The 14,486-nt window shown below is 41.9% G+C and overlaps 1 protein-coding gene across 2 annotated transcripts in view; it reads right to left on the bottom strand.

Moving 5' to 3' along the window:
- The window catches only part of LOC144829387 (uncharacterized), an 815,409-nt gene that overhangs the window by 701,626 nt on the left and 99,297 nt on the right, over positions 1-14,486 (bottom strand). For both annotated transcript variants that reach the window (XM_078688502.1, XM_078688493.1), the window contains exon 3: positions 7,635-7,761. In XM_078688502.1, the coding sequence (XP_078544628.1) occupies positions 7,635-7,761 (127 nt within the window). The remainder of the gene's footprint in view (positions 1-7,634; positions 7,762-14,486) is intronic.

The raw sequence follows: 14,486 nt of genomic DNA on the forward strand, positions 1-14,486 counted from the left end.
GCGCTCTATTTGGACTCTACATACTCAGTGTTTACTAAAAAAAGGTTGATGGCTCTAAGATTCGGAAAATACCCAACACTGGCTGATGCACCAGCCTGGAAACACACGGGATCTATTGCCTGTCGGCTCTGCGATTACACCAAAGAGGATATAATCCACATTATTTGTCACTGTACAAAGTTGAAACAGGAGCGAATGCTTCTTTTAAAGAATAATTTTCTGATTAAGGGATTACGCACCTGCAGGTCAGCTTTTATAGGCTGTTTGGACTCTAGGACACACAAATTAACTGTACGATTGTAAAGTTTCTGCTTGTCTTTGAAAAACGCTTGTTAAATAACTAATACCTCTAACACTGTACTGTGATTTTCTGAAACTTCATTTTCTTTGTCCTTTTAAAATGATTATTTGAATTTTATCTTGATGTAAATTTTGAAGATGTATTTTAACTAATTTTAAATTTTAACATTGTGTCACAAGTGCAAAGGAAATTTTGTTATGGTTTTAATTAACTGAACAATAAAGTTTTAAACATTAAAAAAAACAAACCATTAAATACACTCAGCGGGCCATCCCTCCCATTCAAAACCAGGAGCTGTACCCTCCTCTGAGGTTCAATGTTCCACCCCTGCATCTCCATACACTTTGTTTAGTTTGTTGTGCATGCCTAAGCAGGTCTTTACAGCCACCACTACATCTTCTATACTGAAAAATCAAACTGAAGAAATTATTGAGGTACAATAATGCTGTGAGGCCCCTGGGTAGCCATGTGATCTACAAACAGACTAGATTAGATTGTACACCAAAGGCAGAATCGATGTATGGACCCAATAGCTCTGAAAGTCTTTGACTTTCTGCATTTCTTCTGATTACAATTTGATGACTGTAGGAAAGTGCCCCTTTTTGCATGGTTACCCCCACTTTTTGCCTGACACTTGATGTGCCCTTGCCAATCAGGTTTTCAGGACCTGTGTTCTTTCCCAAAACTGTACCTGTTGTATCCACAGTTAGCACATCTCTGGCCACAGGTAAAAGGGACCATGGGTATCAAGGGCACTGTGACCAGGGAAGGCCACTAAGGGATGCAGCACCTGTTGTGATACTCTTATAGACCCTGCACCTTAACACCCACACACTGCCAGTCGACATGGCACACATCCTTGTGTGGCATGCCTGCAACCCACTGCCTGTGGCCTAGGTAATTCACCCCTCTAGCAGGGTGCACTAGAGCACAGGTGAGGACACAGTCGCATGAGCCTTTACCCCTACTGTGTCTAAATTCATTCTTAGTAGTGGAGTCATAAAGAGTATATGATCTGGGAGTTAGTCATTACGACCACCACAGCTCCATAATGGCTTTACTGAAAGCTGGGAAGTTTGGCAGCAAATCTTTCAGCACATTAAGCCCACACTGATGCCAGTGTGGTTTTAATGTAAAATGAACTCAGAGGTCATCTGAGAGATGCCCCCTGAAAAATGACCAGCCCTGGTGTGGTTCCTGAAAGGCTACCCATCATTTGCCACCAACAAACAGGTTTCTGGACTTCTGGATAGAGGGCCTGCACTCCTTGGGTCCAGAAACAAAGCCCACCCTGGGCAGAGGTGTCATACCTCCTCCCCCAAGATGGGCTGGGTCCACAAAGGGGGAAGTCTCAAAGGCCTGCCGCCTTAGGTAGCGGACCCAGTCTTTAGCTGCCCCCAACTGTCTCCCACCGGTTCTGACCCCCACTTTGGGCGGGAGGATCAGTGTGAAAACCAAGTTAGGAAGAGGTGTGCCCATCTTTGCCAACCCCACCCCTCAGGTGGGAGAGGCGAGGTGAAGCACATCTCAGTAACCACCATCTCGAGGGAACACAGCCAGAGAGGTGCATGCCCCACTCCCACTGGAGGGTGGTATAATAGTGGGTGTACTCACCCAAAGGAAGGGACCCATTGGTTTCAACCTGCATACCCCTGTAACACACCAAAATGTAGTATCTACGGGGCACCCTGAACCTTGCCTCCTCAGATTCTAGACTAAGAAAGAAGAAGGACCGAAGAGCCATGCTGAACAAGGAAGTAGAGTGGCCCAACACCACAAGGAGGTCTCCCCAGCGAGCCAGACCTGGGATCCAGTGATCCCTGACATGTCTTGATCTTCTACCAGACGCCTGCAGCCTCAACCTGAGGTGTCCCCCCAACCGTGACCGGAGATGGTGAGAAGACCGTCCAATGGGATACAGGCATCCCCCATCACCCCAACTTACCTCTCCTGCCAGTGGTCACCCCCAGGAAACTTTGTCAGAACCTGCCACTACATCTTCAATATTGAAAATCAAACGGAAGAAATTATTGAGGTACAATAATGCTGTGAGGCCCCTGGGTAGCCATGCGATCTACAAACAGACTATATTAGATTGTACACCAAAGGCAGAATCGATGTATGGGCCCAATAGCTCTGAAAGTCTTTGACTTTCTGCATTTCTTCTGTTTACAATTTGATGACTGTAGGAAAGGGCCCCTTTTTGCCTGGTTACCCCCCACTTTTTGCCTGACACTTTATGTGCCCTTGCCAATCAGGTTTTCAGGGCCTGTGTTCTTTCCCAAAACTTCTTCTGAACCGGAGATCTTCACTGGAATCAACAGGGCTCCAGACGTCTCCTTGGCACCCTGCATCTGGCCGCCCCCGTACCGCTGGTGGTGCAGCTCCTGTGTGGATTGTTGGCACCTGCAGTGCTGATCTTTGCTCCCACAACTGAGTAACCTGTTCATGAGCAACTCCTAACAGACACCCCCCTAGCCCCATTGGCTAACATTGGGCCTCAGCACTTTGCACACAGCTGCCCTAGTGATGCTGGTGGTGCAACTTGAGTGCCTCCTTGAACCTTGCTTCTAACCCCCCCTCCCTGACACCCAGCATTGTAAGTTGTTTACTTACCTGTAAACCCATAACATTCTTTTTATCCATAGGTACCCAATTTTTGTTTTTTCCTCTGAAAAATTCTAAGTGTCAACCTGTTTTTCTGTATGAAACAAAAAGCAAGTTCGGTTTGAAAAGTAAATTGCCTTACTTACCTTTGTAGGATAGGAACCACAGTGTGACATCTAGGCATATCACCCAGAGTAGACGATGTAACTAAAAAGCAACGCAAAGGTAATCCAAAGTATTTTCAAAGTATTCGGAATGGTTTTTAAAGCAAATACAAATCTGTAACGGTACTAATTTCATCTACATTCATTTCTGTGTATAGTTTTGCATTTGAAAGTACATTTTACCTACCTGTGCCAAGTTCTTCTTAGTTCTAGAAATAAAACATAGGTATACCTTTTTTATACTTACCCGTTTGGCCTGGACTCTGTCTCAGAGTGTGTTTCATCATTTCTTGTCTCAGTGAATACATAATGCTTAACACACCTTCTGGTAAGCCCAACTGCTCGACCACACTACCACAAATAGAGCGGTTAGTGACTATCTAATTTAACCTCTGCTATACCCCTGGGGATCCACTGCTGTGCACACTATATCTTACTTTGGTATAGTATATTGAGAGCCAACTTCCTACAATGGCACAATGTTATGGAGCAATTTAGTATTTTGATAATTCGCAGATATGTCACTGTACTACTTGGATATTAATAAACACTCTGGCTCCAATGTTATAACGGTCATACTTTAAAACTGAATAAGTGCCATCTCTGCTTTATAGTTGATGTTAATGGTTTTAAGCCTTCTTGAAGTTATTGGATTGATATTACAATTTGGTCTATTTTATATATGGGTATTTATTAAGATATTGAGCAGTAATAATTTTATATTTGCTCTCTTTTGAAAAAGACTTTGTTAAAATATGTATTCATTAATAACTAACACCTACTGTATTTTACTTCTTTCCGATTTATTCTCACTATTTTCGAATAATTCCTATTTAGCATCTATAGAACACTTAACTCATGAGGAAAATGCTGTCCAATTATTGTATTTAATTATGCTTTGATTTATACTTTGCTTAGTTTTATTTTTTGAGATTGGTTCTTTTGTCCAGGATTTAAAATATGTGATTTTAATTTTCCTATGGACAACATAGATATATTACAATTCTATTAAATTAATCAATACTTTTTAACAGAAAAAACAAAGCTGTTGTAAAATGGCTGTGCCCCCCACCCCCAAAAAAAAGTAATCAGGTAGCAAGATCCTGCCTAAAAAAAAAAACAGATCACATATCTCAAAGACCCTCGATTCCAGTAACAAAGCAAATAAAATGTAAAAGTTCGTTAAAGCCCCTTCAAAGACAAGAAGGATCTGGGTCAAATATGACGAACACTATTCAAACCATATGCACCCACCCAGAACCAGATATTAAGCAATGCAATCTGATTTCACAAGCCAATTTTACTGTACCCGGCAAGGAGGGCAACCTATCCTTCATGCAATTTACTCTGAAACCCATTGTACCTAGACCTCCAGAACCTCATTAGCCTTTTAGTATTCTAGAAAAAAATTAAAACCGGTCTATTCAGATAATCTTCCACTTCTGCTAGAGGAAGTCGTCAATTCACCACCTCTCCTGTAGGGACAGGGACCTGGGAAGCCTAATACTTACAATTGTGTTGCCATTTACTTAGGAATCATCGTATGACCCTTTGCCATTAGCCATGGAACCCACATCTGGGAAAGGGTAAAAGGCCAGTAATGATCAACAGAAAGCATAATTCAGCACTATAAAGTGGCTACTGCCACAAGCTGGTGTGCAACAACATCTGTAAATAAAAGTCTTCCTATTCGTTTTCAGGCAGGGCAAGCACTATGGTTGCAAATGGCTTATTGTCAGCTTATCAAAAACTTGCAGCGGCTTAAAGCATGCCCATTGCTTACCATTGGTTGGCTTTACTGCAATTCCAATTTGCTTACTTTTTATTCCATGGATTGCCTTATCCATCTTGAGCTTGTCCCTCCACTGGAGCATAGCCTCCTTGTGTCCCTTCACTGATCTTTTAGGAAACTACTTAATTCTTTTTGCTTAAGTACTACATGAGTGCATGTGTTTTCCGGTGGTCTCCCCTCAAATGCTCCTTGTTGCTCTCTCATCCATGCCCTTCTCCCTCCAGTGCTCTCACCTATGTGCATCTCTACAACCCCACACTCAGCATTGCGCTCACCAGTTGTGCTTCTCTCTGCACCCCCTGTTGTGTTCTCACTTGCTGGAATCTCCCCCTACAATTAAGACACCTGCAGGCACCTACACACTGACATCCCCATCAGAAGTCAGTCACTGTGCCTTTTTAGGTTCCACCTGCACAGAGTGTGAAATCTCTTGTATTTAATAGAGCTTATAAAAGGGGCACTTATCAGTTCCCATCACCAATTACTGTGTTCATTCGCTTTTGTGTATAACTTTTTTTTGTTAACTTCCTCTAGCTGCATGCATTTACGATACTTCTCCAAAAGCTGTTCAAACCCCATTCAATGTCAAGATAAGATCACTTCCCACAGAAAAGGCAGACAGTTTGTAACAGTATGCTGGTATGCATGCTTTTTATTACTTAGTTGTGTAAAGCAGATGCTTCAGCCTTAGAATATTTGTGGCATTTCCTATTCATGCCTCAGTACATTTCTCAGCATTGTGTAGGCATTGTTGAATTGATTCTTTCAACTTAATCTATCTGGTCATTATGATTAAATCCTAAATGTTGTAATAAACATTGCACGTTAAAATTACAGTTAATATACTATGCTATATTTCACTACCAAACAGGCAGCCACAAGTGCAGTTATCTTACAGACAATAGGGTCTTGATTTGAATGGTACAGCAGGTGCATTGGCACTGGGCCCAAAAGTTGTCAGAACTCCTCTAAAGACATAATATTGCTATATTTGACTACTAAACAGACAGTCACAATTGCAGTTACCTTGCAGTTAAATGGGACTGGATTTGAATGGTGCAGTAGCATCGGGGCCAAAAGCTCTAGAAACCTCACTAAACGCAGATTATTGCTAAAATTCAAAACTAAACAGGCAGTCACAAGTGTAGTTACCTTGCATACAACAGGGTCATGAATTCAATGGTGCAGCAGGTGCAGTGGCACCGGGCCGACAGTTATCAGACCTCCTCTAAACACCTAATATTGCTATATTGTACAACTAAATTGGCAGTTAAGTTCAGTTATCTAGCAAGCATTAGGATCATGATATCGATAGAGCAGCAGGTTCAGCGACACCAAGAACAAAAGCTCCAGGTAACTCATTTAACACAGAATATTGGTATATTTTATAACTAAACAGGCAGTCAGAAGTGCAGTTACCTTGCAGTTAAGAGGGACTTGATTTGAATGGTGCAGCAGGTGAAGTGGCAAGTGGGCCAAAAGCTCTAGGGACCCCACTAAACCGAGATTATTACTATATTTTACTACTAAACAAGACAGTCACGGGTGCATTTATCTAGAAGGCAATAGGGCCATGATTTAAATGGTGCAGCAGGTGCAGTGGCACCAGGACCAAAAGCTCCAGGCACCCACTAAACACCTAATCTTGCTATATTATACTATTAAACAGGCAGTCACAAGTTAATTTACCTTACAGGCAATAGGGTCAGGATTTGAATGGTGCAGCAGGTGCAGTGGCACTGGGGTTTAAAGTGGTCATAAATTCTCTAAATAATATTGCTACATTTTATTACTAAACCGGCACAAATACAGTTATCTTGCAGGCCCTAGGAGCATGATTTGAATGGTGCAGCATGTGCAGTGGCACAGGGCCCAAAAGTTGTCAGAACTCCTCTAAACAGATAATATTGCTATTACATAAATCAATTCTATTATTTCCCCTTTCGTTTCATTTTTCAAAAAGTTGCTATTACTTACGCGTACAATACCACTTGTAACAGCACAATATATTGCCTTTCGCACATAAACAAGTCACAACACTTTAACAGAATTTCTGTAAATTATATTGTACAACTACTCAGAAAGCTACTACTTACAACAAAAAACAGCTTATTATTAATCACATAGGCGAAACCTAATGCATTTACCATGGCTTGTTCTTTCTTATTTCCATGCTGTACAGCATAAACAAAAGGCATTGGCAGAGCCAATAGTTCTCAAAGGCAAGACCTATTGGCATTGATAATGCTAGTTTTATTTCTCCTTTTGTGGTTTACCTGTCAGGAGAAAAAGTTGAAGGTAGCCATATATAAATGTGTGACCAAGATGCCCTAGAGATAAAGTTTGCGCAAGTGCTAGCTACTTCTAGAGAGAAGGATACATGATGCCAGGAGTTGGCCAGGTAAAGTAGGCCAAAATCAGAGTTTAGTTCTATTTGGGGCAACAGGCTAGGTGACACATTTCCCCAGCATTAAATTAAAGTAAGGAGAACATGGTTCTAGCTCTCCCAGCTTCCAGGTTATTTGGTGAGGGACGACGGTGCTAGACGAAGCAAAAGACTCTTGCCAATACACTTTTCCAATATGTATTTCAGTTACCAATATTTTGATTATATTAAAGCAAAAGACAGAATCACAATATTTTGAAGTCTTGATAAGAGAAATTGCCATGTCTTTTAAAGGAAATAGCAAAGTCAAAGTCTTGCAATAGATAGACATTCTAAGGACGCTGCAGGAGCTAGTATTTACAAGCACTGCATGGGGACACCTACCTTGGAAGTTCTCAGTTAGGCATTTGTCCAAGCAGTTTGAAATGTGCAGCTGCAGCTCCTGTTTAGGGACCCGGTGCCGAGCATTGTATGGGCAGGTTGCCACATCCTTCGCTGCCTTCGGATTGCTCTGTGCAAAGAGATGAAGCACATGCATACAATATATAAGAGAAAGCCAACAAGACAACGCAAGGTGGAGGCACCTCAGAATATTTGAAAAATAACTTCCACCAATGCTCAATAAAAATAATGCAAGAATCACATCACCTGTTAAAGACATTCCTGAAATAAGTTCAGAATTGCTTGGTTACCAATGACCTCCTCACTTCCTCATCTGTAGCAGTTTTTGACAGAAGCAATGGATAGAACATATCCACTGGCTGAGTTAAGAGGAATGGAATTGAGATATGTAAACTCTAGTGCTCTAACCACCGTCACCATAGCTTAAAGCCAGATGACAATAGACCAATCCCCTTGAATACGCTAAAAGAAAGCTTGACCCCCGAAGAAACCTGCTGCATTACATACAAAGACTATGCTCTTGAGACCTCACCTATCAGCATTTACCAGTCACGGCAAAAAGACATTTTTGGTAGGGCCCAGAAGCAAGCAATAGAGTACCATTTAGAATAAAAGAATGGATGAACAGGAACTCCCAGCTCTACTATTATTCACCAACATGAAAGCTGGCATTTTTCTACCTTTCATCTTAATCGGATGTGGTAGGAATGTCCAAATCCACTGACACTACATATTTCTTGTAGTCCGTGTGTGTAGGGGTCTGCTTGTTAGTGACAGTTTGTTTGTCCACTGGCAGCCACCAATAGAAGCCATTTGGAGACACTTTTTCTACTATTTAACTGTGTATACACGCCAATTCTCAACTTTCATCTATAGCAGCACAAAACACACCTCACAGTACGTTGGTTTATTAATTGATTGTACTTGTGGGCAACAAGAATTATTTAGACGTTTTTCCGACAGGAAGACCCACTCATCAGGAAATCCCAGGCTGCTAAAAGCTGCTGACTAAGTGGTAGGGCAGAGGCTGCCGCATGTACTCTGCACCCTGCCGTGTCCTCGCCTTGCCGGCTCCCCGATATTGGGATACACTTCCAGCTACAGACATTTCCGGATATCTGGATGTCTTCCCAGTCGATGGCAATAAAGTGTCCTGGGGGCCAGTGCAGGTGCTACTGCATACAAATATACCAGTTCTTTCTAACTGCAGGCTCAAGCACCATATTCAAATCGGGTCTTTTAATGTAGTTATTGTGAAGACATGGCTTCACATAGCATGAAGTGAAAAGTGAAAAAATGTCTTTATTGTATAGTTAGTTAAAATCATCACAATGTTCCAATACATAAAATACGTTTCGTCTAGGTGGCAAAATACCCCAGTTTCTTTGACATGAAGAGAGAGAAATAAGTTAGTATAGACAGATGATACACCGCCGTCTTTATTCAATACATAAAAATGTGATTCATTATTTCTATTTACAACATTATAACTGTTAAAAGGCAGGGAGGGTCCACTAAACAATATTGTGGCCTGTAACACTATCATTAATTTCTCATAGCAGATTAAAAATGTTGCCAATTGGCAGATTTGTTGGAGGTCCTTGGGGTCCAAACTTTTTAGTATTGCGGATCTGCAGGTGCAGATGTCTCTTTCATTGAACTGCCTCCTCAACAGTTGACGGCGGTAGGGCCCTAAGGTTGGGCAGAGGCATATTAGATGTGTGAAGTCCTGTATTGATGACCCACATAGGCTGCATGCTTTTGAGCCCTGGTACTTCCAGCTGGGGAGGTCGGCATTGGAAGGCAACTTCCCCATACAAAGTTCTTAGAACTTGGATTTTAAATGAGGGGAAAAGGCAAGGTCCAGGTATGCCGCTGGCTCGGGCTTGGTGAAGGAATGTAATACCATCCATTCGTGAGCTCGTCCACTTAATGTTGCTTTGTCATCTGTTAGCTAGTGCCTTTTTGCCACCTTTTTCATAATTAGCTGGAATGATGTCGAAGGTAATTTCCGATGCCAGAGGTCTACCTTCCTGGTTATTTGCAATGAGGCATCTAAATACTTAGCGTAGTGTGACTTTGGGTCTTTTTGCAGGCCATCCCAAAGCGCATTGTTGATTTCAAGACCCCGATTGAGCCAAATGTTGTACCATATTTTGATTGCCTCGTACCTTCTATACAGTTGTTGTTGCTGTAGGCCAAACTCTAAACGTACCTGGGCTGGAGAGGAGTCACTTGGCAGACAAAATACTCTTTTATGTACTCTCGTTTGGATGTTGTCCAGAATTGTTGCGTTGTTTCCATAATAGACGACGCATCTATAAGCGATGGTTGGAAGTAGTTTATCCTTGATGACTGCCAATAATGGGGTGAACAGTGGGCCTTTTAAAGTTTTAGATAAACTACATAATGCAAAATGTAGAGTTACCCTTTTTTTTAATTTTCCCGTACTGCGTAGAAAACTAAAACCTTTGATCCAAATATATCCAGAGGTATTTGTAGCTGTTAACCACTTCTAACCTGGTGTTTGTAATTGTAAACGTCATTTGGTTTGGTGATCTATTAGTTATAATCATGACCTTTGTTTTTATTGTATTTATTTGAATCAGTTTGTTTTAGCGAATTCGGCTACCTTGTGAATTGATCTTTGCAAACCAATTCTCGTGTGGCTTTGGAGAGCAACATCGTCCATGTAAGACAAGTGTGTTAATGGCAATTTGCCCAGGCGTGGTAGATGAGAGTTAACCCAGTCTAGCCTTGGTGTTAAATCAGCCATGAATAGGTTAAACAGATGTGGGAATAATGATCAACAGTTAGGGAGGAGGAATAACTGTCCATTCAGTTCCCCTTTATTAATCCAGAATCAATGTTGGAATGGACACTTGTAACCGTGTACCTTTGGTTACTTAAAAACCCTCACCAACGCGGTGTATGAAACGTACCCAGCGGTGTATCTTTTTATCCGCTCTCCACTCGCGTTAATTCACTTGGTCCCAGAAGGCTCTGGCATCTGGTGTCTTTGCGTTCTGTAGTAGCTTTGTCCAAAAAGTTAGTGTTGAATTTCTTGGTCGATCCAGATTTTTTCTTTTTTTAATTGATGTACATGCTCCCATGCTGTTGAGGGTGGACTTTGATGGTGAGCCGTCCTGAGTGCCTTTCTTGTTATTCGTGCAGTTTGACTAAGAAGACTGTTGTGCTTTGTCCACTTTTTATTTGACTGTTTAGTGGGAGCTAGTGGTAGACTTACCAGAAGGCAGTCCATGTTTCAATCAACATGTTTTTTGTGACTCAAGGGTCACCATTAGATCTTTGGCCTTTGAGGCTACTTGCAGCAATGTGGTACTTGTCCAGCGCAGACGTTTCAGATTTATTGTCGATTTTGACCCCTCCACTACTGGGGTTTCTGTGTGTCTGTTAAGGGTCGTATTAAGTTCAATGTGCTGGGCCGAGTGATCACTGGAATATTTGATCTGCATTTTTTTTTATTTGCCCTAAGAGCGGAAGGGTTACTATTGTGTAATCCAAAACGGAGCTCGTGCGAGGGCCATTGTATGTGCATGTAGCTGGTCTGTCCTGTTTTGTTCTACCATTTAATGTGCGCATCCCTAGATGTTCGAGGTCCATTACGAGTTGCTGTCCTACTTTGTCCTTACGTTTTTGTTTGGAATAGGATTGCGTTTCTATTGCCCAAATTGCGTTTGCTGCAGTGATGTACACCCAAGGTGGGGAAGATAACAACAGATTTGAATTGAATTCTCTGGTAAGAATAATTTCCCGGGTTGGCTGTTCGAAGGGGAATTCCGCAATAGTGGCAATGAGTTGTTAAATAGGTCTTTGTTGATCTTTTGTTTCGGGTGTGCGTAGATGTTAATTAAGATAATGGTGCTTACCCCTGAATGTGAGCCCAGCTCCATTTTTTATTATTTGCATGGCGGATGTGGTTTTTGACAACTGAATTGAAGACATTTTTATTGCGGTTGAAATATAGACCGCGAGGACGCCTTTCAGTCTTTCATATTGCCTCATTCATATTGCGTTTACATGGTGAAGGATCCTGCCTGGGACCTCTATTGGCGCTGTTAACCATGTTTCTTGGAGCGCGATTATTTCGTAACTATCCCAGTTCTCAAAATGCCCTTTTTCCTGTGGGGTTCCATTCGCTCCGGCTATTTTCCAAAACAGGATTTTGATTGAGGGGGGCTCTGGTGTGCGTGGTGTGCTAGGACGTCATTCTCCTTTCAGACTGAGCGTGTGTGATCTTTGGTGTGCTGTCTTTTGCGGCTTCTGCTGTTGTTAATTTACACCGTCTGCACCTTTTGCTCCTCACAGAACCAAGGAGACCGTGCTTACAGTTGGGTTGTTGTTTGGGGGTGTACCTAGCAATAGGAGAAGTGACGGATAGCGTTTTGGCGCTGGAATGGAAAGAGATATTTCCCATTCTTAAAATCTTTTGGTTTCTTTTAGAATATCTATTACTATGTCTTCCAAGTTGCTAAGGTATTTTCCTTTCCTATGATTTTTTCGGGGTTGATGAATTCTATGGTCATGTTGTAATGTTGGTGTAGCTGCCATGAGTTGCCTGATGTTTCCTCTGTTTAAATAAACTTGTGGGCCTTGTGAGGAGTAATGTGATGTGAAGAGAATCCTGTTATTTGAGTTTGATTTCCGCTTCTTTTTTTGTGGATAGGTAGTTGACGCCTGCTGGGGGCTTTGGTTTTTTCCCAGTTCTTCTTGTTCATTCCGGTTCGCGTCCTCACTTTGCGTTTTTATATTGATCAGTAGCTGGTCTCCCTTAGTACTTCCTGATTGCTGCTCTGTCCTAGAGATAACTTGTCTTGAGATAACTTGCCTATCTCCTATGTTGTCCCTGTTGTGGACTTGTAAGATGGAACGTAGGTTCCTGTGGGGGCGCCCATTTTCTTGTGTGCATGGGGTTGTTTTCTGCTGCAGGATTTCTGGGCAATTAGGGTTTTTGGTTTTATTTGCCATGTCCCCTGAGCATCCCAATCTGCTAAAGGTAGGTTTGGAGTCTTCCTTGTGGTTTCTGGTTGAAAGAAGGACATTTTCTTGTGGGCGTTGGATCGTTCTCTGATGGAGGCTTGTTGGTCTCTCGAGATTTTTTTGTTTTGTTTGCAGTATCCCCTGGGAATCCCAACCTGCTCACACTAGGTTTGGGTTCCTCTTTGTTTTTTCTGGTTGAAGAAGGTCACCGCTCTCAAAACGCCATTTTGTTGAGGGTGGGCTGTTTGGTGCTGGTGATGCCCTTTGCGATGGGAATGAGGATTCAATTGACCCGACTGGTCTGGGAAGCTTGCCTCATCTTCCTCGTGTTTTGTTTGTTGCCCTGATGTTACTAATAGCCGCTGTTTACCGTCATAAAAATGAAAGATTGGATAGTTCACCGATACCTCAATTTTTGATGTTTTATTTATGTGCAAACAATTTCTCACTTTCCTTGCTCTTTTTTTTGTCTTTTTGTTTGGGGGATTATTTGTTTGGTTCGTCTGTTAGGATGGTTGTTGAATCGCTTGTGTTCGTGAGGATTAGATAATAGTAGCTGGATGTGATGCTGGAGAATCTGTGAAGAATAAATCATCACTTGATTACACAGCTTTTGACTTCTTTCCTGTTGGCGACAGGGTATTCTGTTCAGTATTGTGTAAAGCAATGTTTTGAGAACTACATTCTCCGTTTTCTGGCTCTTTGCCATTTACTTTGTTATTTTCGGGGGGACGATTTGACAGTTTGTTGAAGAATACTTGTTAGTATGGTTGGGAGGTCCCTTAGTTTTTCCAGAATGGGACTGCAAGTACAATTTGTAACTTGTGCCCGCGTACCATTTGCATGTTTGTTGAGGACTGGTAATTGGTGCATCATGATGTCAAGCTTAGTGTCTATGCCCGAGATGTATTCCGCAATTACGTTCATTAAATTGATCTGGATGTAGAGTTTCTCTGACTGCATATTAAGGGTGCAGATTGAGGTTTGCAGTGTTTTCACTAGGGAAACACATAGTTTTGAAAGAGCTTCCAAGTTGTTATCCGACTCCTGCTTCAGCTCCGTTAGATACTCAGTGATATTGTTATGTACCAGGTGGTTCCACTCTATGGCGTTACTAGGTGGATGGCGAGTGTTGTTTTTGTCTGCTGTGTTATCCCTGTGGGGCCTCTGTTGGATTTATTTTTATCATGTGCTTTGTCGGTGAGTTCTGAGGTATCACGTGTTAGCTGTTCTGATGAGCTTGATAGGTCTATTATTGTTTGTTGTTTATACATTGATATCAGCATCAAATTTTTCCTTTGGCGACCCTCTGTTGGGTTTTTATCTGACTGTACCTTCCCTTGTACTGAACGGACATAGGTTGATTTTGTGTAGTGGGCCTTTATGTCTCCCTTTAATTTTGTATCTTGGTTGCTAGGTTGGTTATTATTTGAATGTTCGATGTTATTGTTTGTTTGATTTGCTGCACTAGCTGTTGCCTGTGCTGGGGAACCTGATGTATCTTCGATTGTAGTTTGTTCTCCTAGTTGAGGCGTGGATGCTGATGTGTTACTTGTTGGTCTTGGGAATTTTCATGTGGTACTTATTGCCTGCAATATCTCATTGTTCTGTATTGATTGGGACTCCATTCAGGTGTCTTCGTTTTTATTGATTTGCTTCGCCTTTGTCTCGGTGTGGATTGATTTTTGTTTTTTTCTGCCTCGCAGGTGGCGTTTGAACTTTGAGGGTCTTGTGCCTGTCCCGCGCATTAAGTCCTGGTTGCAAATAAGGATGCTTTTGCCCCAGCTGATTTGAGTAGTACTGACTAAATGATTTTGAAATTATTTCGGCATG

This window comes from Lissotriton helveticus, chromosome 1_1 (assembly GCF_964261635.1).
Source record: "Lissotriton helveticus chromosome 1_1, aLisHel1.1, whole genome shotgun sequence".
Lineage (NCBI taxonomy): Eukaryota > Metazoa > Chordata > Amphibia > Caudata > Salamandridae > Lissotriton > Lissotriton helveticus.